Source organism: Aspergillus mulundensis, assembly GCF_003369625.1.
Source record: "Aspergillus mulundensis strain DSM 5745 chromosome Unknown scaffold_2, whole genome shotgun sequence".
Lineage (NCBI taxonomy): Eukaryota > Fungi > Ascomycota > Eurotiomycetes > Eurotiales > Aspergillaceae > Aspergillus > Aspergillus mulundensis.
The window spans coordinates 3,327,381-3,349,824 of NW_020797890.1; the positions used below are offsets into that span (position 1 = coordinate 3,327,381).

At 53.3% G+C, this 22,444-nt stretch overlaps 9 protein-coding genes across 9 annotated transcripts; 5 read left to right on the forward strand and 4 right to left on the reverse strand.

The window, feature by feature from the left end:
• Positions 1-4,603: 4,603 nt before the first annotated feature.
• On the reverse strand, positions 4,604-6,449 carry DSM5745_03717 (cytochrome P450; the record flags this gene model as incomplete). Its single annotated transcript, XM_026745733.1, has 3 exons — positions 4,604-4,806; positions 4,872-6,160; positions 6,229-6,449. The coding sequence occupies 3 exons, from the start codon at positions 6,447-6,449 to the stop codon at positions 4,604-4,606; spliced, it is 1,713 nt and encodes a 570-aa protein (XP_026606599.1).
• Positions 6,450-8,177: 1,728 nt separating this feature from the next.
• Positions 8,178-8,660, forward strand: DSM5745_03718 (uncharacterized protein; the record flags this gene model as incomplete). Its single annotated transcript, XM_026745734.1, has 1 exon — positions 8,178-8,660. The coding sequence occupies one exon, from the start codon at positions 8,178-8,180 to the stop codon at positions 8,658-8,660; it is 483 nt and encodes a 160-aa protein (XP_026606600.1).
• A 669-nt stretch (positions 8,661-9,329) lies between these two features.
• On the forward strand, positions 9,330-10,535 carry DSM5745_03719 (uncharacterized protein; the record flags this gene model as incomplete). The annotated part of the gene is made up of 1 exon (XM_026745735.1): positions 9,330-10,535. One exon carries the CDS (start codon positions 9,330-9,332, stop codon positions 10,533-10,535), a length of 1,206 nt encoding a protein of 401 aa, XP_026606601.1.
• A 614-nt stretch (positions 10,536-11,149) lies between these two features.
• DSM5745_03720 (uncharacterized protein) lies at positions 11,150-11,614 on the forward strand (the record flags this gene model as incomplete). Its single annotated transcript, XM_026745736.1, has 1 exon — positions 11,150-11,614. The coding sequence occupies one exon, from the start codon at positions 11,150-11,152 to the stop codon at positions 11,612-11,614; it is 465 nt and encodes a 154-aa protein (XP_026606602.1).
• Positions 11,615-12,570: 956 nt separating this feature from the next.
• Positions 12,571-13,794, forward strand: DSM5745_03721 (uncharacterized protein; the record flags this gene model as incomplete). The annotated part of the gene is made up of 1 exon (XM_026745737.1): positions 12,571-13,794. One exon carries the CDS (start codon positions 12,571-12,573, stop codon positions 13,792-13,794), a length of 1,224 nt encoding a protein of 407 aa, XP_026606603.1.
• Positions 13,795-14,413: 619 nt separating this feature from the next.
• Positions 14,414-15,625, forward strand: DSM5745_03722 (uncharacterized protein; the record flags this gene model as incomplete). Its single annotated transcript, XM_026745738.1, has 1 exon — positions 14,414-15,625. One exon carries the CDS (start codon positions 14,414-14,416, stop codon positions 15,623-15,625), a length of 1,212 nt encoding a protein of 403 aa, XP_026606604.1.
• A 1,843-nt stretch (positions 15,626-17,468) lies between these two features.
• DSM5745_03723 (uncharacterized protein) lies at positions 17,469-18,019 on the reverse strand (the record flags this gene model as incomplete). Its single annotated transcript, XM_026745739.1, has 2 exons — positions 17,469-17,475; positions 17,532-18,019. 2 exons carry the CDS (start codon positions 18,017-18,019, stop codon positions 17,469-17,471), a joined length of 495 nt encoding a protein of 164 aa, XP_026606605.1.
• Positions 18,020-18,364: 345 nt separating this feature from the next.
• DSM5745_03724 (uncharacterized protein) lies at positions 18,365-19,789 on the reverse strand (the record flags this gene model as incomplete). The annotated part of the gene is made up of 2 exons (XM_026745740.1): positions 18,365-19,458; positions 19,525-19,789. The coding sequence occupies 2 exons, from the start codon at positions 19,787-19,789 to the stop codon at positions 18,365-18,367; spliced, it is 1,359 nt and encodes a 452-aa protein (XP_026606606.1).
• A 580-nt stretch (positions 19,790-20,369) lies between these two features.
• Positions 20,370-22,333, reverse strand: DSM5745_03725 (putative Major facilitator superfamily transporter; the record flags this gene model as incomplete). The annotated part of the gene is made up of 9 exons (XM_026745741.1): positions 20,370-20,596; positions 20,685-20,784; positions 20,835-20,945; positions 21,010-21,202; positions 21,259-21,613; positions 21,664-21,840; positions 21,889-22,017; positions 22,069-22,121; positions 22,170-22,333. 9 exons carry the CDS (start codon positions 22,331-22,333, stop codon positions 20,370-20,372), a joined length of 1,509 nt encoding a protein of 502 aa, XP_026606607.1.
• Positions 22,334-22,444: the final 111 nt, after the last annotated feature.

Consider the following 22,444-nt stretch of genomic DNA (forward strand, 5'->3'; position numbering starts at 1 on the left):
ACCCGACCGCGATCACGATGGCTTTTTGGCTGATATGGGCGGCTCTGGTATATGCGAATAGTTTACATGCCGTCCACGCGCGGGAGTGCTCTAACGGCACCTATGGGTTCATGATAGACAATGACTCGGGCATACCATCGCTCCTGACGGCTGCGACATAATCATCGGCGATGTTCTAATTTCCATCACGTTCGCAGGCGACTTCAATCTTCCTAATAGATCAAACATCACCGGGAAGCTCACAAATTCTTTCCCCGGTCGATCATCACTGCGTCATTAGATACCGACACTCACTGCGCCGGATCTTGAGCTCTTGGGTGGGTTAGTGGAGTTTCGCGCTTTACAGATTTGCGGCTCGATCATTCTGTCTGACATGTTCTTGAAGTATGGAAAGGTCGCTGGCGTCCCGAGGTCTGTTCCGTTGATTGTGCTTCGCTGACCCATGCCGCTTAGTATCGACTTTAGCGCTCTTGAACCATTTGAACAACATTTGGACAATGGGCATTGTTTTCACTGTTTTCACTGTGACCCTGATCATTATAATAGTCTTCCAGAACCATTGGAGATGGCGTTTCCGGCACCCAAATCTGCCGAGTATATACAGCTTTTTAGTCAAATCTCGAAGTAGCTATTCCCCCTTCACCAGTTCTTTACCAGATCAAAGAAACCACTCGCTGACCATTGCATTCGCTGTAGCATCCGATGTCTGAGCTAATCTCTGCTGGTCTACCGGTTCACGGCCACAGTCCCTTTGGCGATGCCGGGATGCAGGTGGCATTGCATATCCCATATGTGCCTGAGCCGTTGACGCTGAACTTTTCCAAGTTTTCGTCCATTAACAACTGACTATACATCATGAGTGTATGGAGAGGTGCGCATAGCGTTGCCTTGTTTCTATTCGGCATCTGCTGATGAAACATCTCATCCACTAAGTTTATTCTTGCCCGAGTTTCTCACTAAGGTTGCATCAATATACAACCCGTTGACATCGATATACCCCTAGCGCACGCAGGGTCGATCGAGTTACGAGGGAACATTGAACAGTCAGTCTAAACTCTTTCCTTTCATCTCTTTGCCTCACATTACCATGACTAACACGACCGCAGCGCCCAGCTAAAGGGCCTAACTTCGTACGGTGCCCTGCACCCCGACACTCTGGAATGTAGCGCCATTGGTGAGGGCTTGTAGTCGTCGGATCACTACGAGGCCAACTGTAGCTCCGAAGGAAGCAGGCTGGGCCAAGGCGAGAAGATTGCAATCGGGGGTTGCGGTCCGTTTGGCGTTCTCACTCTGGGTCTTTTCTGCTCGGTTGGGTATCGGACACAGAGAAATAAGAACAGGTCCAAGATTTCACTGAATGATGGGAACGCACTTAACGATAGGCCTGCTCGCGCGGACTCTATGGCCACGGACTCGGCGCCTGTTAGGGCTAGCTCGCCGCCGCCGCCTTACACGGCTGCGGCGCATGCGACGTGACATTGGGTTTATTTATTTCTAAAGGAGATGCTATCTGCGTCGACTGCGCGATGTAAATGATGCAAAAGAATGGAAATTCTTCAGACAACAAGAAAACTCCCAAGGTCATCTCTATAGGTATATATAGGCCTTCGAATTTAGTAGAACTACCCCAATAGCCCTGAAGGGTACGGGGTACCTGCGCATATCTGGACTAACAGATGCGCGTTCAGCCCAGTATATCGCGGAGCGTATCGGCTTCCATATTACTGCCATGAAGATTGTAGGGCTTGCTAGTCGTTGTAGTCCAGGGCCTTTCCAATCCATATTTAACCCCCTCTGCCGGTCCTGACCATGTATGAGGTCCGCAGTTACACATACAAGTGGCAACAAAAAACATGTTTACCAGAGTCCTCATCCTCCTGTTTTGTCCGTTCAAGTACCTTTAACCCCCTACAGTCTAAACACTAACGATGTCCATTCTAACCATCGCCGCCGTCCGCCATCGCCCATCTTCGCTTTAACGTTGAAGTTTTGCTCCCACTCCAGGGTCTTCTATAAATATATCGTCTCCAAAAGCATTTGGACCATCCTACGCATGATAACTCTCCCTTCTCTACCAAGTCCTCCTGGCCCTGAATCTTCGGTCAATCCACTCTCCCTAGCCCTCACTACACCCCTTCAATCCTTTTTATCAACACGATGCTCACCAAGCCCTCGCCATCTAGCGGAGGGCAAAATAGGCTGCCTAGCCAGATAACCTGAACGCGCATTGCTCCCGCCACGATTCTAGTTACCGCAACCCAGTGGTCCTGGGACGGCCAGGAATAAAACTCACACCTAGGTAGATTAAGTACACCCCGCCCTGGGCGCCCTAATAGCAATCACCGAGGGCGCCGTTGACAGAGAAAGCTAACTTTAATGCTATGGCTAGGTCTTGTTCTATCTATGGTCCGGGCTCTTAAATACGATTCTCTCTTGCACGGCGACACTTCCGGCGCAAGTCGCTCCAATTCGAATGGTCGCGCCGAACATGGCAGTGCTTCGCGCATATTAATATGGCTATGCAGGTCATGAACGGAACAAGACGGTAAAGCTGGCACCGATTGTTCGCATGAATGTGAGACTGGGAGATCACCGGTGTGGTATCGGGACTCTAGAGACGGAGAGAAGTATCTCCTGGGTAACATACCTCCGGTGCGGGTTTGGACGATCTAGCGAAGCACTTTTGTTGTCGATGGCAACATCCTTCCTGGGAAAGATGAGAGACAGTTATTTCCATAATTTTGTGATGTGTTTTAGCCCTTGGATGGGTCTATCACTTACCTGTGCCTAGTAGGAGGAGGTGATGAAATGAAAGGATCCAAGACACCAGCTATGCACACGCTATACACGGGTTCAGCATCGACAACATACCACAGTGGCTGAAAACAGGTAAAGAGTATGCCAAACACAAGCGGCCATCGCCGAACCCAGGGTAACGTGCTTAGTACGTACGGTGCGTAGACTACGACGCCGATTCAAGAGCACATGGCCGAAATACATTCAATGTTAACCTTCGACGGCGAGGCCATTGTCCGACAACAAACTAGAGCAACGACAAATGGGAGAGAATCAGCTACATCGATACGTCAAGACACACCAGTCAACCAGTCCATTCAACCGATACGCGACGAATCGATCGCACTGGAACACGCCGAAACCACCCTGCAGATCCGCGTCATTGTGGCCATGCCACTACCTGTTCTTTGGTCATTCGGTGATCAACAAAGCGTAATGATGTGACCGAGAGGAATGGCTAGCAAGTGGCCAGGAACATTTCACTAAGCGCCGGCTGTTGGAGTGAACAAGATACGAGATCATTGACGCTACTTAGGGTACCTACACGGTCAAAGCCCTAATAACCTCGCGATTCTGGCAGACTCTGAATCGACCGCATGCGATATTCTACCAGACGCTCTGGGATATAACGTCCGGCCCAGCCTCATTCAGGAAAGTAAGGAGAAGGAGATAACGACTTTTAGAATATCTTTCAGTGGAGAGCGAATCAATCTTAAGGTAGAACGACCAGGCGAGGGCTCGGCGATAAAGAGGAAATGCTTGGAATGTAGGTATTGGGTGGGATGAAGGATGCTGGACGATTGGACGAAGGGTATTTGATTACGGTTCCTTTTACAATGCCATTGTGCATTGTTCTTTGATCTGTATGACACGCCATACCTGAGCAAATTCTAAACAAAGGCGGTGCTAACAGTACTGCACATAGGACGGTGGTGGCCGTTCACCGGATCGTCTGAACAAGTCCAATGATCGTATCAAGAAGACCAGTAAGCTTCAAGCGTCTGACAGTGGCAACCTGGAAGACTCAGGCTTAACTGGATGGGAATGTCGACGCCAACTCTTGTAGGTTGACTAATGGATACCGATGGTCCGAATCCTGCGACGGAGGGAACTGGTGCGACACCCACAGTTCTTTTATCAACAGCATATTCCCATTTGTCACAGGGATTTAGCCGCGGTACTCTGCCTAAAGAACATCTCTTGCTCATGGGTGGCAAACCAAGTACTGATCTGCGTCGTGCATCACATTTCGCGAGCAACCGCCCTTCCAACACCAACAACAAATGCGCTGCCAAGAGGACACTATAATATACAAAGCAAAGCCCGATGACGGTACAGGAGAAGTAAGTCGTCGTCGACATGTAGCGGTGAGGTACTTGGGTAGTCAGTTTCACAATGACCGCCCCATTTTTTGTGTCACCGAGCTTTGCAGGTCAGCATAAGCCAACCCACAGCCTACTCTGGGCCCATTACAGGAACGTAATCGCAATGCATGAACTCATCCGTCATCTGAGCATCTGTTGTTCAGGGGTCCCCCGACTCTGCTAGGGCGCCTCCCCACCTGGGCATGTGCAGGCGTAGCGCTGACTGGTGTTCTCAAGATGGGACAAGTGGAAAGTCATGATCTCTGGCTTACCTTCTTCCAATATGTCGCTAGTCAATTAGTAGTTACAATTTTCTACTGGTCTGTTACTAGGACGGGATAGATATGAAGTTATCTAGGCAGGGTATCCAACTCCGCGCAACAAACAAATAAACCGAGCCTCGTCAGAAAAGCAGCGAAAACGGTGGACACCCAGACGGAGACTCAAGTCTCATCCTCCAGTCCCCTCCGCCTGAGTGCAAAAACAACCTTATCCTTCGGCTTCTCCGTGCCGAGCCCAAACCCAAGCGAATCCATCCTGAACTTCTTCGTCCGAATCTCGACATCGAACTGCGTGACAAAGAGCGCAATCGTGTAAAGCATGATGCGCTTCGCGAAATGTCGGCCGGGGCAGGCTCCAAAGCCAGCTACAGCACACGCAGTCAGTCAAAGGCCCATAACGGGCGAGTTTGAGCGAGCATAAATCACGTACCGCCGTACGGAACCCAAGATCCCTCCAGCCCCTTCATCGTGAACTTCGCCTGACCGGGATACTCACCTTCCACCATCGACCCTTGCCCCGGAGCCCCGGGCCCCTGAGCGCGCAGGGGCCCCGAACTGGGATCGCCAGGGTGAATAAGGAACCGGTCGGCCCAGAACTCCGTCACCGGATGCGCTCCATCCCGCGTATTCCACACCATCTCGCTCATCTGCGACGCATACGAGCTCACCGTCGCGACCTCGTTCTGCGGCAGCCACCACCGCCCCAGCGCCACGGGCTCGTGCGGCGAGCACCGCGTCACATACGACTGCACGTGCAGCCGGAGCGTCTCGGCGTAGATGGACTGGAGGAGGTCGTCGCGGAGGAGCCGGTCCATGTCCACTGTGAAGGCGCATGTAGCCGATGAACGGACTGTATCGCGGAGACTCGCGCGGACGCGATCGAGCAGCCCAGCGTCCGAGGAGATGTGTAGGATGGCTAGCATCGCGTTCGGAACGACGTTGGTTACGGCCGTCCAGAGGAGGCCTAGGTCGGCGGAGGCTAGGGCCGCGTCGTCTTGCTTGTCGGCGCTCAAGAGGAACTGTTGGCGTTCGCGCATCATGGCGCTGCCCCAGATGGAGTCGATATCGTGTTCAAGGTTGTGGGTCTCGGCGGATTGGGCGCGGGCGTGCCAGTACCAGGATTGGATTTGCTGGAGGAGGTCGTCTCGCGCGCGGTAGGCTCTTGGGTAGAGGAGTCGCGGGGTGCCTCTGATGATGTAGGGGACGGCGGCGTCGAACTCCCACAGGTTCGCTTGGAAGGTAGGGTGTATTTCCAGTAGTGACGGGCCGACGAGGGAGGTGATAATGGCGCGACCGATGTGGTCTTTGAAGAATCGCAGCATATCGGGCATCTCGGTCCACTCTTTCTCTATGCCGAGATTGTCGATTTCGCGGGTGAGGACGGCCTGGAAGCGCTGGAACATCGGCGCCAACCCCGGACCCGTCAGTCCGCGGAGGAGGGAGTCATGCGTGAGGAAGTCGACACGGTTGTGCGGCGCGATGTTGCTCTTGGGGTGCGGTTTGCGATACGGTCCGGAATCGTCGGCTGTATATGTCGCGATGGCGCTCTCCTTCATGCCGAACAGTCTTCGCAGGCCGACAGTGTACATGTAGACGGGACTGGCAAGGGCCGGGTGTTTCCACATAGCGGCGACGGCTTCTGGGTCTTGAATTACAAAGACCCCCGGCGCGGTAGGGAGCAGTGAAGCTCGGATACATGTCAGGTGGCCGCAGTATGTCCTGAGCAGTCGACGGGTTAGCTAAGAAAGAATATGGATCGGAAAACGAAGGAAAGAGAGGCAGCATACGTCACGCGTTTCACGAAAGCTGCGCCGTTGAAGAAGATATGATACAAAAGACCCAAGACGGGGACACTTGGCGGCAGGTCGGGGGGCACCTGTTTGCCTGGAGCGTCCGTCCTTCGCCGGATATTGACGATATGGTATGAAACATATAGGACAATGTAGCGCACTAAAAGAGGTATTGATAAAAGCAACGGAAACACATAAGGATACGGAAGATGTGGCATCTTGGCTGCTCAGGAGATAGAACGTAAACTACTCCAGGACAAGCGCCGCCGGGAGGAGAGTGAAAGCGTCTATATATACAACAACGAGTTGAACAAAGCTCACCTCATCACGTCGAACGCCCCCACCCAGGCAGTGCTGGCGGTACGTTTCGCTCCGACTCAGATAAGGTTAGATAGGAGCCAGCAGTAGGGGTGCGAAATGAAATGTATCCATAGCGAAGCCTGATGCAGCGGTGGCGGCCTCGGTGGCGTTGCTCTGTCCCCGTGTTTTACCATCCTGCGACGCAAACTGATCCATGCCTTCACACTGTCATTCAAGTGTCGCAGATGGGGGCCGAATAAGCCACGAGAGCCAACACATGTGACGTAGGATTCGAAGGAAGGTAGGTGCTTAGAGGGTAAGCCCAACGCGGGGCCGAGCGATCTGAGCTCTCCAACCGCCCGAAAAGGATCAATCCCGCGCCGCTAAAGCACTAGTTTACCACCGTACTGTAGTATGGTAGTTCACACAATTCGCTGACGTTCCCAGTCACTGCCACCGGGTGACGAAATGCTGTCGCCGACGGGTGCCCTGCGCACAGGCAATCCTGGCCCCAGTCAAGGTGTAACGATGCAGCTAATCTTGGAAACGTGCGTAAGCCGCAAGCGCAGTGATAAAAGGGGAGTCCGATACTTGCGACACGAATAGGTAGGCGGCACTAAGCACCCAACCAGGTACAGTCAGCGCCGACCGGGAGGATCCAGGGCCTGCCCTGCCAAGGTGCTGGGGCTGCAAGCCACCATCGGCCTGTAACTCACTTGGATCATGACGTTTCGCCCGGGATCGGGCGTCGCAAGAATTGTCGTCTTTTGGCCGTAGTCTACCATACTGTCAATGACTCAATTCGTCCCCGCGCCTACAGTACCGGTACCCGGGTACACCTTCGGCCCGCAGCGGGGCACTGAAGCGGGCCCTGCCCTGTAAGGCTGTGCCTGCGCCACCTAGGCGGCTCCCCGCAAAATCTTGATTAGGTACCACATCCTTGGGATTCGACCTCAGTATACCTCCACACCCAGTGCTACATTCTCCGATGGGCTATAGAATGGCACTGCGCTACAGTGTTGAGCCTCCTTGTTACGGTCGTCATACCAATTTCCTGAGGAAGCTCTCTGGGGTGGATTGTTTATCCATGGAGAATACTACGAAGTGATTCATAGGTAGGCTTTATGCCAAATGTGCATCTGCACGTTCACCTACCAGGGGCTACGGGCTATCCATGCATGAGCCTCTGCCATTTGCTACTCCTGGGTCTCCGAGACTTGGAGCTGAGGTTACCATGCGGCCGCGATCTCTGAGTATCCTGTACACGGAACTGGACCATGCCGCGAGCTTTCTCCGCTTCTAGGGGTGGCGTGCAGCTGAACTGACTAGGCAAGCCGCCTATGAGCCAGCCGGCTGAACGAGAAGCTTCATGTTACGCAGCTACCAAAGGATATCCACCAGGCAAAGCGTGATTCGTCGCCTCATGTTAAAGAGCAGAAATACAAGGAATATCATCTTCAGCACTCTTCTTTATATCATCATGGACCAACAACATGGTCTATCTGGATATCCACTCCGCTTCCCGTCTTGCCTCCTTCCCCTTCCATCTACCACCCTCCAAGTCCACAGTATCGCCCACACAGTGCCTACCCAAGCATTAAATCATCCAAGACCCGGCCTACGAAATCGATCGGAACGTTCTCATTATGACAAACCAAGCATCTTCAGGATTATCTGACACCCGACGCGGCGCTCCAGTGCCCTTTCGGTGGTCAGATCTGTTTCAGTCAAGTCGAAACCGTCCGTCTGCGCCCCGGACACCTCCATTACCTTCCTGCAACAGCGACGGATCCGAAGCGCGGTCAAGTCAAGCCCATCCTCCTGCCCTTCGCGAGCCTCCTCTACACTCTCACAACCATGATGGACCTGAAGCGCAGCCGAACCAAAACTGTCCTCCTGCGCCCGGCGAACATCCACTACCCTCCGGCAACCACGGCGGTGGTTCAGCGCCCCGTTTGTGGACAGAGCTGTTTTACCCGAGACGAGACCGTGATCCAGCAGATGAACAAGTTTCCGCAAGCACTACCCCGAGCCGAGGTTTACATTCAGCAACTCCTGCCTCAAATCCATCAGGGGCCCTCGCCCCAATCCTCATTTCGCTGGCCGTCGACAACACAATCAAGAGCTAGACCGGTCGCAAACGTCCGGACGATATCTACCGCGACGAGCTCTATCCTTGATTTCAAGAGATATCTTACGATACCAGGCCCTTCAAAAGTTCCTCTGGCCAAAGACACTCAAAAGACTTGCATGCTGAAACCCTGGATCTGTTTGCTAGGGCTCACCGGGATGGAAAAGTTCCGGAACTTAAGTTGGAACATGTGGACACGGTTCTGAAGACCTTTGAGGTGTTGAGGGAATATGAATAACTCGCCTTTATTGGAGAACTCGCAAAAAAGATTTGGAACTGCATTTGGCTTGTGGAGGACTTGGACCCAAGTTTGGAGAAACTTCCGACTGTCAAAAATCTAGACGTCTTCCTTGAACAAGAGGCGGCGAACCAGCCGAGTGGTAGAGTGGACGACGGCAAGTGGAACAAAAAGGTGCATTAAAAATAGACATCCTGGCAACGCCACGCAGGCCTACGGTACTATCACGAGGTCCCGAAGGTCTGGTACCATACCTAGGTATACAATGGGAGCCAGGCGTCGAGCATAAATACCTTTCCGGTTCGTCCGGCTTTCGTCTTCCCTTGCCTCCATTTTCATAATCTCGCTCTTTTGGCTCATGGTCTTTTTGCTCCCTCTCTTGGCTTGTCGTTTCTTTTGTTTCTCCCAACCCTCCTCTCGCCCGCCAATATGCTAAGCAGCGCACGGATCGAGGCGCTTCGCAACGCCGGCAGGGCCGGCGGAATTCCCGAACTCGCCAGTATCTACGGGGGATGGTACACAGCACCCAATGGAAAGCGCTACTTTGGACTGGGTACAGTTATGGAGATCGGGTATACCCATGACGGCAGTGTCTATGTGAACGCTGAGCCCACCAATACCGAGGATGACCGATTCCGGTTCTTTGATCCCTCCACCGACGAGGACATGCCGGAAGATCAATACCCGGAAGACCCCGAGCTCGTCTTCGAACGAACCTACTTCAGTCCCCGTAAAGGACCCACGTACGGCCCGAAACCAACAACCCCAGGCCTGAAGCCGGGTGACATGGCGCGCGGCTTTTACGACTCCGCGCAGAATGTGGTGTTCTACGGCGTCGGCCGCATTGTCACACCCATCATCCAAGAAGACGGCCAGCCCAGCGGCAGTTTCTGGATTGAACCGTCGCGGATCCGCGGTCCAATCCCCGTCTGGGAGACGTATTCGCGTCGTGACATTGAGGAACACGAGCTTCCACGGTCGTACTATACAGGAAGCCTGGAGACACAGCAGCGCGAGAACAAAGACCGCCCCAGGCGCGAGATTCATCATGAACTCCACCACTGGTATGGGAAGCTTCCGCCAATGCCCGCTCAAGCCCGTGACCAGCCACGACTGGGCTCTGAGCATTCTGGCGCGTATTTCGCCCCGGACGGGCAGTGGTTCGCTGGGGTAGGCAGGGTTGTTGCAGTTGGATATATCTTGCATATTGGATGTTCCCAAGAATGGTATGTATATGTGGAGCCAACAGGCAAGACTGGAGGAGACTATGACTTTTTTCACCCTCAGACTCGTGAGTGGATGGACGAGCTGCCTCAAACCAACCCTATTCCTGGCATGCAGTGTACTCCAAGGGAGCGCAGGACCCTTCCATCGCGCTGGCGAGACCTCCCAGTCATCAATCGCCAGCCAGCAATCGGCGAGGAATACCACGGTCGGTATTGCCCTCCGGGTGCGCCGAAACGGGATGTCTATGTTGGCATTGGCAAGGTTGTGAAAACGGGCGTGGATGAAGAACGGGGTCGGATTTGGGTGGAGGTGGTGCCTGTGGCCAACAAGCGCGATAGCTGGAATCATCAGTTCCGGGACCCCTGGAGTGGCAAGAAGATGCCGGAGTGGTATTGGCCGCTTGAGTAACAATGGCAAGGCAGGTTCTTGCTTCTATGTGTACATTGATTTGCTGTTTTCCCATTGCTGTTTATATCTCGCTTGGTTGGTGACTGATTATATGTTTTGCTCGTTGACTGTTTATATATATGTGAATATGCACCTTCACCTGCCAGAGGCTAGGGCTGCATGATGCATGAGTCCTCACCTATATTGCACGCCCGGAACTTAGGGCTGAGGCTTATATGCCGCCCAAACGTTTCTGCATGATGGACTATTGGAAGTTCAATAAGTATAGGATGCTTTGATCTCTCTACGGCAGGCTGGCGACACACAGGCCAAGATATTCACCAGAAAGCTCTCATATTAGGCCAATACCCCAGCATTACCCAGTAGGCACAGTGTGAATGGTCAACTCAGCGCCGAGAGTCTAGATACAGGTAGTACCACAACCATCACTGTTTTTTATGCCTCAACGAGTCATCAACAGGTATAAATACCTAAAGAATCAAATTTCTTCCGCTGGAACTTCTTTCCTTCTCCAACCACCGCTCCTCCTCCTCTAACAATCTCTACACAACAACACTTCCATATTCCATGCCTTTCGCAAGCGTATGAACACCCAACAGACTTCCACACTCAGAATGAGCAGAGCCCGTCGCAACCCGGACTCTCAGGGAACCTCTGCAGCGAGCAGAAACCGCCCACGTAATGCTGCATATCGCTTTGATCCCTATGCCCAGAATGCCAGAGCCGCGTCAGGTTCCGAGCCCCCCTCTCACGGACAATACCACTCAAGCGGCCAGGATCAGTTACTGTTGCAACACAGGCAACCGTCCGCAGCCAGAATTCCGCTTCAAGAGCAAGGTCAGTCAGAGCGCGATGTTCGCTTAGCAGTAGCCTCCTCCTCCCGCGCCTCAACAAATTATCCAGTCAGACATGAAAATGCCCGGCGACCACGTCCGCCTTCTCCAGTGGCAACTTTCAAGCAGCGCAAAGCACGCAAGTTGTTCGATACTCGATCGCGAGAGCAGAAGTTCGTGACGCTGCCGGACATATGCGCGCAGACTGGGCCGGATAAACCACGAGCAGACGGAGTCCTACTCTAAACTTCGAGACGCTTTAACAAGGCTTCAGCGTGAAGGCACACTGGGAGATTTTGAACTGGAGCAAGTGGAGACAATGGAACAGGTGCTTGATGAACTCGAGAAAAAGAACATGTTCGACTTAGTCGGTGATTACGTCGCCCTGGTCTGGAACTGCCTGTTGGTGTCGATAAGAAACCGGGACCCGAGGACGATGGTCCGGATTCCGAATTTCCAATCCCACATCTACCCACTGATCTCGCCGTTCTGTGTGGAAATCTCAAGGATGAGGAGGAACATTCGAGGAAGCGATACAGAGAGGGCTGGCGCACACAAGCCATCCGGGAATGGACGGAATGGGTGAGCAGAGACAAGGAGGCACCCTTGCAACTCCGATTCAATGATGTGAAGCATGCATTGGAAACTTGGAACGAGAGGTGCTCAGGCACACACCGCGGGTTGCCGGATTGGTGTATACCGATGAGGAAGAGGAGAGAGTGAAGATAGAAATTGAAAAGGATATAAAAAGACTGCCAAGCAGGATGGACGAGGTGGACCAGAGCAGGTATAAGCGCATAAGGCGTGAATACCCAGCATTTCAACACTTACGATCCTAAGCGGAAGAACAAGAGGCGAAGCGGAAAGCAGGCACAACATTGAAAGGGTTGGCACTAAGAATAGACAAATGAATACGGAGTATGTGTGTGGATAGACTAGAATAGAGTTGGGAGTGCTTGCAACCCTTATGAATAAACAAAGAAAGATGTTCTGGCCGTGAATTGACTTGGTAAAGATGCTAAAAACCGCCACAGTGTCATCCAGACCACAAAGACTCGAGAAGCATAAGCACCTGACCAAGTCGCTCCAACTCTCCTCATGTATAACCCTGCCTCTGTGCCTATATCCCTCTTTGTGTTTCTTTTCTCTTCATGCTTCAGTCTTGAGATCCCTGTTTCTTTCCCTTTTCTTTCCACGCTACCATGTCCACCAGCAAACGTATGGACGCCCTGATCCGAGCCGGCAGGACCGGCACCGGCCGAACCCCGCGAGTCGATACAATCCATGGTGGATGGTACAATGCACCTGACGGAAAGGAATACTTTGGAGTTGGGGTTGTCACCGAGATCGGAATCACACATGATGGCAGTACCTACGTTAACGCCGAGCCGCAAGTCCTCAGGAGCTCGACCAACAAGCAGTTCCGCTTCTTCGACCCCCTAACAGACGAGGACATGCCACTGGACCAGTACCCCGAGGACATCGAGGTTCGCACTGAGCAGGTACTAGCCAGAAAGCGGCGCACGCTCAAGTCGCAGCCCAAGTCCGGCCTGGGCCCAGGCGAAATCTGGCACGGGTATTACGAGAGCGCAAGAGGGCAGAGCTACGACGGGGTTGGAAAGATCATTGCGCCCCTTGTGAGACCCGACGGCACTCCAACCGGCTACTATGCGCTGGATCCATCGCGCGTGCGCGGTGTATTCCCGCTGCAGGAATTGTACACCGACGCGGATATTGTGGAGGACGAGCTACCACGTTCGCCTTACACAGGGAGCGCGGAGACGCAGCGGAAGGCGCGTGAGAATACCGCACGCCCCCTGCGAGAGGAGAACTTTGATTGCTTGTACTACTGGTATGGGAAGCTGCCGCGTCTGCCAGGCTCGCGCGGTGAGCAGCCGCGGCTCGGTAGGGAAAGCGCGGGCGCGTTCTTTGCGCCTGATGGCCAGTGGTTTGCTGGGGTAGGTAAGGTGGTGACTGTTGGCTGCATTAACCGGCCTGCGGCGCCTCAAGCATGGTATGTTTATGTTGAGCCAATTAGTGATAGGGCTCCAGCTGGCAGGGATTATGACTTTTTTCATCCAGTTACACGCGAGTGGATGGACGAACTACCAAGCAACCCTATCCCTGGTGTCCAGTGCAGTATAGCGCAGCGCAGGGCTCTGCCTTCCCGCTGGCGGCATCTCCCTGCAATCCGCCGCAAACCTGAGATTGGCGAGGTGTATCCTGGCCGGTACTGCCCGCCCAAAGCGCCCAGGCGAGATGTCTATGTCGGAGTGGGCAAGGTGGTCAGCACGGGGGTGGATGAGCAGAACCGGATCTGGGTGGAGGTGGTGCCTGTCGCAGACAAGCGCGGCAAGTGGGAGTACTTGTTCTGGGATCCTTGGTCTGGAAAGCGGATGCCAGAGAGGTACTGGCCAGCTGAATAAAGAGAGCAGGGCAGGCCTTTGCCCTTGTCTTAGGGATATTTGGGTAGTATTTGACTTTTGATGTATTGCATGGATGTTTCCTGTTTATATAGATCTGGGCGTGGGTGTATATGTTTCTTGCCTTGCAATGACTGCTTGAGCTGTGACTGCCCGTTCTTTAGTATCTTGATGGCATTGTTGTACGTCCAGCAGTCGACCACTGCCGGCATACTCTCCGCAAGGTAAGGTCAAGGAAGGAATCGGGGGTCGCAAGACTAATCGTCGCCACACTCGGATTGAGAAGGCCAAAGAGGTGGCGGTCTGGAAGGTACGGAAAAGGACCATAAGAGACAATGACCGATGAGTTGTTCCTAAACAAGAATAGATATAAAGAGAAAAAGTCTAAAAGTCTGGTACACTGAGTGAACCAGGGCAGTGCCGGGTCAAAGGAGATATTTTAAGTAGTTAATTCACAAAGGATTGCCAGGAGTGCCAGGTCTTTACAAGCATAAATGCCTCATCGTCCATACTTACTACTTTTCTGTGTCTATTCTCCTCTCTTTTCTTGTTTCCCCCCTATCCTTGTCTTCGATTCGTTTCCTTTCCTTTCCCACCATACATACGTGCTCTCAGCAAAGATATGGAGGCCGCTACCCAGACTGGCAGGGCGCCCCTTGTTTCAAGTATATATTCCGGATGGTACGACGCCCCCAATGGAAAGCGCTACTTTGGCCGGGGTGTTGTGAGTGAAGTTGGGATCACTCATGACGGCAGCACCTATGTCAAGGTCGAGCCACAACTTGTACGCGACACCTTGCCCAGCAAACGATATCGCTTCTCCGACCCCATCAGCTTGGAGGACATGCCATTCAACCAGTACCCATTGGACCCCACTGTCCTCGTGCGGGAGGCAAGAGAGTTCAATATACCCAGCCCACAGCGCTTTCTCCTACGAAAACCTGGCCTGGGCCCTGGCGACATTGGCCCCGGTTGCTATATGTCTTCAAGAGGACTGGATCATGCCGGCATGGGGAAGATTGTTAGTGTTAGGCCTGGCACGGAGGTGGAAGGCGATGCTCATTACGGCTACTACGACATAGAGCCAGCGCAGGTGCCCTCGGCCGGCGGATTCTTCGCATGGGAGGGATTAACCAATGTGAGCATTGCGGACGAGGATCTACCGCGGTCGCCATACTCGGGGAGCGCGGAGACACAGCGCCGCCTGAATCCAGAGCGTCCCAGGCGAGAAGTGCACACTAATCTTGTGCGACACTGGTATGGAAAGCTCCCGGCAATTAATTGGGGAGTAGAGGTGAGCAAAACGAGGCAGCCGCCACTGGGCACGGAGTGCACGGGCGCTTACATTGCGCCTGACGGACAGTGGTTTGCTGGAGTGGGCAAGATTGTTACTATTGGGTTTATTCGCCAGGTTGGCGGAATAACAAGATGGTATGTATATGTTGAGCCAACAGGGAAGACTGGGGGAGATTACGACTTCTTCCACCCTATTACCCGCGAGTGGATGGATGAGCTCCCAAGCAACCCTATCCCAGGTGTCCAGTGCAGTATAGCCCAGCGCATGCTGCTTAAAACTCTTCGCTGGCGTAACTTACCCCTTATTCGTTGCCAACCTAATATTGGCGAAGAATACCACGGCCGCTACTGTCCGCCCAAAGCACCCAAGCGAGACGTGTACGTTGGCGTTGGCAAGGTGGTCAAGACCGGGGTGGACAATAATAAAATCTGGGTGGAGGTTGTCCCTATTCCTAGCAAGCGTGACGAGCTGAACTACATGTTCTGGGACCCCTGGAGCGGCAAGAAAATGCCCTCGCAGTACTGGCCAACTGAGTGATTGTGCTGTGCTGTTTCTCTTGTTTCTTTATCTTTGTTTTGTGCTTTGCTCTACTACGTATATAACTTCTTTGCTCTTTTCACAAAGCATGACTGTCGATTACTATGCCTTGTTTTATAACAGTGCTCATCCCACAACCGTAAGCTACCTATGCATCCGCAGGTGGCAAGATGCCAGGTGCGGCGGCCATAATGGCCGATCGGCCCAAGTTTGAAGGGTATTGGGTAAAGGATAAAGAAGACATTCTCGAGGTCGGCTCAATCAGCCCGGAAAGCGCATCTACGGGGTTGACTGGGATAACGTGCTAAGCAATGCCAACATTACTAAACAGCCGGCAAATCAGAGTGTATAAAACATGTTTGTGACCTGGAGACTGCTGTAAGCAAGAGTAGACATGTTCTACTTGGGCTAGGGCACATGGCATTCGGGCTGTTTCCGGATCTGCAGATGTAACATTTTCACTCCATACCCTCGGGTTATTCACGAAACCTTGGAACAAGGGAGGCTAACCTTGGAAGCAAGCCCCCTTTCCATCATGTCAAGTGGGAACGACTGTTATACCGAACCACGAAATGCCGACGCCACAAGGTGTCGACAAAGGAGGTACCATGTGCGTGACGGCCCCAGCCAAACCTGCAGGATATGCTGCTCGCGATGAGCTGGTCTAGAATCAACGCTACCATATTTTCCCCATCAAGGGGCCGGTTGGAGGGGTTATTGCAACGGCAGTAGATACCCATGGTACCCTAAAATGCGCAACATCGTAGCATGGTTCATTCCAGTAAGTGAAATGGAAGCTTGCTCAGAATCTTTACGCACTCCATGTCCAAAACCCGGCTGGAACCCAGATAGAAAATATTGGACTTGGGCCTGTCAGGGTTGCTTTGGTTGGACTACTTGATAATATCTTGAACAATATATCCTCAGCTTATCAAATGGACAACAAGACCGTATTAATCTTCTACCGTGGTCTTTCTACACTTGGCAGGCTGGCACTCATACAAAGACCAACGTTGGCGTTGGCGGGTACCGAAGCCTGCAGGACTATGGTATTCATTGACATACAGACCTTTTTGGTTGGCAATATTCGCACTTATCCAGTCTAATAATCACTACAGGTCCTCGGGCCGAGCTATCAATGGACAGACGTGTAATCCTTGCGTTTTCTCTGGGAAAGCTAGGCGTCATTCAACATCCTTGTCCGTCAAAACGCCAGAAGTATACCATTCATATGAAATACAGTTTACACTTTCTAGGTATAATGTTCTAGAATCATGCTCCTATATGCTTAATCCATTTTTACCCTGCCGAGCGAGCCTTACTGTCCCTAGACGTGCTCCTAATCAGCCCATTCGCATCAACCATAACCCTCACAACTCATGGGAATTTGCCCAGGCTCAACGCCAATCTCCAGCGCTGTATCTTCGGCTCCAAAGAACGCGTTGTCACGATTATTTTCCCCCACTTTCCGTCGCTGAGAATACGGCGGTCATTATGACCTTCTTGCGGATTGAGATGTGGATGCGCCAGAGGATGAGGATTGGGATTGAGAGGACTAGACATTGCGAGGACTGTCAGTAGGAAGAATCATGGCTTGGACGGGATAAGTAGCCCAGCAGGAGTGACTAGAATGAACAAAGACCGGCTGGGTGTACTCATTAAATCAGTCACCACATCCCCGATACAGTTGAAGTAGAACAGTCTCATCTTCCGGCTGACTTTCGCGGGCGTGTGGCATACCGCTGGAAGTGAGATGGCAGAGGTTAGATCAACTTCCTCTTCGAGCATCGATACGTTATGACACATCCATAGATACTTACTAGACAGGTTCTTATAATCGCCGTCATGCACTTGAAATCGCTATCAGCGACCGCCACGATCCCACACCAACCGTCACAACAAGCACAACGAGCCACCAGATCCGGTGGCTCCTACCCTCGTCCCGAGTCCGTAGAAGAATACAAGCAACGACAGCTTGATGGACCAGAGCGCCAGCGGGTATAGAATATTCAGCGGGCTCAAGACGCGGTAGAACACCGTGATTTGGCTCGCGATCACCTCCCAGCTTTGGCGCTCCACCTCGAACGTCCGATATAAAGCCGGCGCTTTGACCTGCCAGATCATGGCGGATTCGAGGTGCATCATCCATGCGAGGATGACAAGGTCGTCGAGGAGGAAGCGCCGGTGGGTATGGCGGCGGATTGTGAGGCGGAAGAGGACGAAGAGGAGGCTGAGGGCTGTTATTGACCATTGTACGCCCTGGGCTCCCATACAGAAAGCGTCAGCGGATAGATGTGCCAGAGGGACTTTATAGGCTGCACGACGAACGAGAAAAGCTGCTTGGAAGATTCGGCCAGGTTGGCCTACGTCTTGCTGTTGCTGCGTGCTAGACATTGTCGACTATCGGATGAAGCGGCTTCGTCTTCAGAAGGACGGGCTCAGAGTCTATAGGTAAGCGATTAAGCACGTCTGTACTCCGCTTCGGCCGTACTCTGCGCCTGTGATGCCGAGGAAGAGCATCGCTGAAAACGTCTATTTCAATTCGCCTAGTCTCGTCTCCTGTAGCACAGAGACGGTGATGATTTGGCCGCACATCACTGTGCTCAGCACCTACTCAAGATAATGCATGGGCTCTATCTCCAACAACTTACATATCAGCTCACGCTCGGATGGTATGCTAGATGGCATGACCGGGGATAGGTTGGGCATTGTGAAAACTACACATTGCAGTGTCTATTTCTATGAATTGACAACAGCAGCTCTAGCCTTCCCTTCCAGCCTCCGCACGAAATCAACTCTGATGGCCTCCAACGACCTGAGCACAGTAGCTCGCAGCTTTAATCCACTCCTACAGTACCAAGTCTCCTCAACCAGCAGCTCCTCCAACCCAAGGCAAAGCGCAACCCAGTCGATCTCGCCTCCCGGCGGTATATCAACAATCTCGAAAAGCGGCCACGGCGCACACCGCGAAATCCAGTATGCATCAGGGAGCGTCCAGGAGAAGGCTTCGAGGAGATTGCGGGTGTCTCGGATCATGTCGACGACGGAATCGTAGGTATGGTACATGTAGTCGAGGATCATCATCGCGATATCCACGGGGATATCGATTTTCGCAGCGGAGTCGGATACCCGTACATCCCGACTACGATGTATTGACCGACGCTTCGTGTCCTCGTTCTCCTTCACAACACTGTCAACCAGCGCCTGGATCTCCGGGATGCGGACCGGACTCCGCGGCTGATGGTAGCGGTTATCCATGCAGCGCTCTCTGCCTGGTCTGGGCGTGAACTCCGCGTCTGGCCCGAACTTGGGCGTCCTCCAGCCGTCGCACTTGTGGCGTTTCCCCCAGTCCCGGACATCTTTGCGGTGGTGCGCCGGTTCATAAGCCCATGTCTCTCCGGGCCCTCCGTGACTCCTCCAGTAGTCCCGGACGGTTTCCACAAAGAGCCGCACATTGGCCGTGACTAGATCATGCCCGATTACCCGGTCAACCAGCAGCCAGCAGTCAGCGTGGACCAGGTGGCCGCGGGGACAAGAACGCCGTCTAGCAGCGCGAGCGCGCTTGTCGCTGCACACTTTCTCCCGTAAAATCTGCCGGGTCGAGCCAGACGAAGACTGCGATGAAGATGGTGCCACGAGCACAGACTCAGGGGCCGGATGGCCCCCAGCGCCGCCAGTCACATCGACCGGCCGGAACAGAGTCGCTCCTTGGCCTGGCTTGACTCCGGTGGACGCGATGCGTGCCGTTGCTGGATCTTTCGGGACGATGAGCTCGTCTCTGATGGTCGCTATACCGGATATGGTGAACTCCTCTGTTTCTGGATTCTGCAGCACTGCTCAGCCCGTTAGTTTGAATTGATGCAAGTATGAAAGATTATGGGTATGGTAGTGCCACTCACGGACCCGAAACAAATACGACCACGCGAGGGGACTAGCAAGATATGTCCCCTCGACCTCGCTCGCCGGCACAGAGATAGATCTGCGGAAGATGCCGAGTTTCTCCTTGCGCCAGTGGTCTCTTGACGCCAGCATCTCGTGTTGCTGCTCGGTGCTGCAGTGATGTATCACGGCGCCGCAGATCACGCAGGCATATTGAGCGTTGCAGGAGGTGTCTGTGCTGTTCACTCCAGGCCCAGGCCGCTGTCTGCTATGCCTGTGCCCCATGCTGCGAGACTGGTTTATTATGAAACAGACAGACTGTGAGATGCGCTGATGACGCAGTGTGTCGGGGTTCAGGCATTCCGGGACCTTGTTCCATGCTCAGCTGTTCCCAGGCACTCCGGACGGGGGGGCCTGGTGGTGCGACCGGTTTATACTCTCGGGAATTGCTCCTCGCTCAGGATCTAGGGAGGAAGTAAAGTCCGCAAGCTTGGAATGATTTTACCGAGTAAGCATATACCTGGGTAAGTTCGTTTGCAAGGCTGGCCTCTCCCATCTACTCCCCATTATGAAAATCCTATCGACATCATCTCTAACTCTCCTCTGCCCAGCTCCACAAACCAAAACCTGCAATGACTGATCGGCTGCTTTAGGGTCTAAGATCATGCAGGATGTTCTGCCATGGAGTATGCTCATTTGTGCTTCATTCCAAGCTTGTTCCCCTACCTATATCGATTATGGGCTGAATGCTTCGGCAAGAATCATAATTATCCTTCAATCCTATACGTTAAGGCAGACCATATTCCTGCAGACCCCTACCCGACATCATGCAGCAGAGCATGAACTGCTCAACCGTCCTTCCTTATCACCTAGCAGCAATCTCTGCAGCTGCGCCTTCTGGACCCAATCCTGGCGCCATCCCTGCATCCCCTTGCTCCTCGTTCCCCGAGGTCAGGGCATCGAGCCTCTCCTCCCTCCTCGCAAACCATCTAATCACAAAGATTATGCCAAACTGAAGCACACTGATCCCAGACATAACGCTGTACCCCATCGTGAACTTCGGCGCGTACTTCCCGGTGTCGAGGATCAACACTGTATCGATTATAGTCAGCACCCATCACCAACCTCCTAGATGAGGTCTAAACTGCAATACGTTGGAAGCAGAGATGGGAGCACGTACGAGGAACCCAAGCAACAAACGCCTGCCCGAACGTCTGCGCCACCCCAATAACAATCGCGCGCTCCTCAGCGTCTTTGTGGCAGATTTCGCTCGCCCATGCCTGGCACTTCATCAGAGAAAGCTCGAAGAGAGGGGAATAGAAAGACGCACGTATAGAACAGGCCAGTATCCCCACGAAGCAGCATTGAGCATGTATCCCAGGAACGTAGCTCCGTAGTTCGGCCCAACGGCGAGGATGACCATTCCGACGAGGTTGATTATCTGGAACGGTCAGCGGGAATCAACATGCTTACGGTACCTAAGTGTTAAGTGTAGCGAAACGTACCGCAGGAACACACAGCAGCTGCCACCTCTTCCCACCCAGCGCATCCGAGATCCAGCTATACGCCAGCGTCGTCACGAGCCCGCACGCCTGCGCCGCCGTGGGGAAGAGGTTAACCTGGTAGACGGAGAACCGGTCAAGCGACTTGAGCCAGACGGCGAAGTAATTCAGCGGCTGTGTCGCGATGCAGTGGAATCTGGGATGGCATTCTTGATTAGCAACGACTCCCGATTTGTTAACAAACGGACGTACATCAACGCCAGCACCATGATATAAAGCGGCCAGTGCGTGGCGATCCTGCGCATCTTCTTCCAGCTCAACCCCGTCGGCTTGCGCCGATCAATCTCCTCCATCCGCTGTGTCGCATGCTGCAGTTTCTCCTTGGACAGCCAGCGCGCGCGGCAGTTATACGGGTTATCTGGGACAGCGAAGAAGCCGTACAGCGCGGCGGGGACGGAAATCACGCCGCAGAAGATGAACAGCCAGCGCCAGCCCGGCAGGCCCAGGTGGCCGTCCATGCCCCTGTAGATGCCGGCTTGCAGGTACCCGCTGAACATGGAGGCGGCGTAGCTGGCGGAGTAGAAGATGGCGATGCGTTTGGAGAGCTCTGCGATGGTCAGCCGGTATCGTGGACTGGATGTGGAGAGGAACGGGCACCCTTTGGTGTGTACCAGCTGCCCATTATTGTGAGGACGCCGACGGCAAAGGGGCTCTCGAGCATGCCGACGAGGAAGCGGAGTGCGAAGACGGTCTTGACGTTCTGCACTGATGCGAAGCAGAAGGTTATGATCGACCAGAGGAGCTCGACGGTCGGGATGTAGTAGGACGGTCGGACTGGCTTTGTTAGTACTTTTTTTGTGGTGGATGGGCACGGTGACATACTTCTTGTTAGGAGAAACTGCGACGGGATCTGCCCGATCAAGTAGCCGCAGGTGAAGAATGTCGTGAGCAGGTTGTATTGGTTCCCGTGGAAATTGAGGTCCTCTTTCATGCCTGAGACGTAGGCATTTGCTATAGGGCGATTAGTTTGGTGTCATCAGGCAAGGTGTTGGAGGAGTGTACTGATGTTGCCAGAGTCCAACAAACGAATGAAGTACCCATATGTGGCCCAGCTCCTGTAACAGTTAGCAACCATCATAGTGTATTCAAGCAAGAGGTCGTACATGATGAAGATGTCCAGCGTGCGCACCAGCTCCTTCTCCTCTCTCGACCGGTATCCACCATCCCAGATCACAGCCTCGATGCGCTCCCACCTCGTCTTCGGGCGGATGGGCGATGCATCCGCGGTCGCGGTGACGTGTGTCTCAATGGGGGTCTTATCCTGCATGCTTATATGCTGGTGCTGGCGTCTAGATGTAATGGACGAGGTAGAATGCCCCGCTCTCTGGAATTGAGCCGGAGATTTGCTCCACTGGAAAAAATCTCCAACGCCAAGACA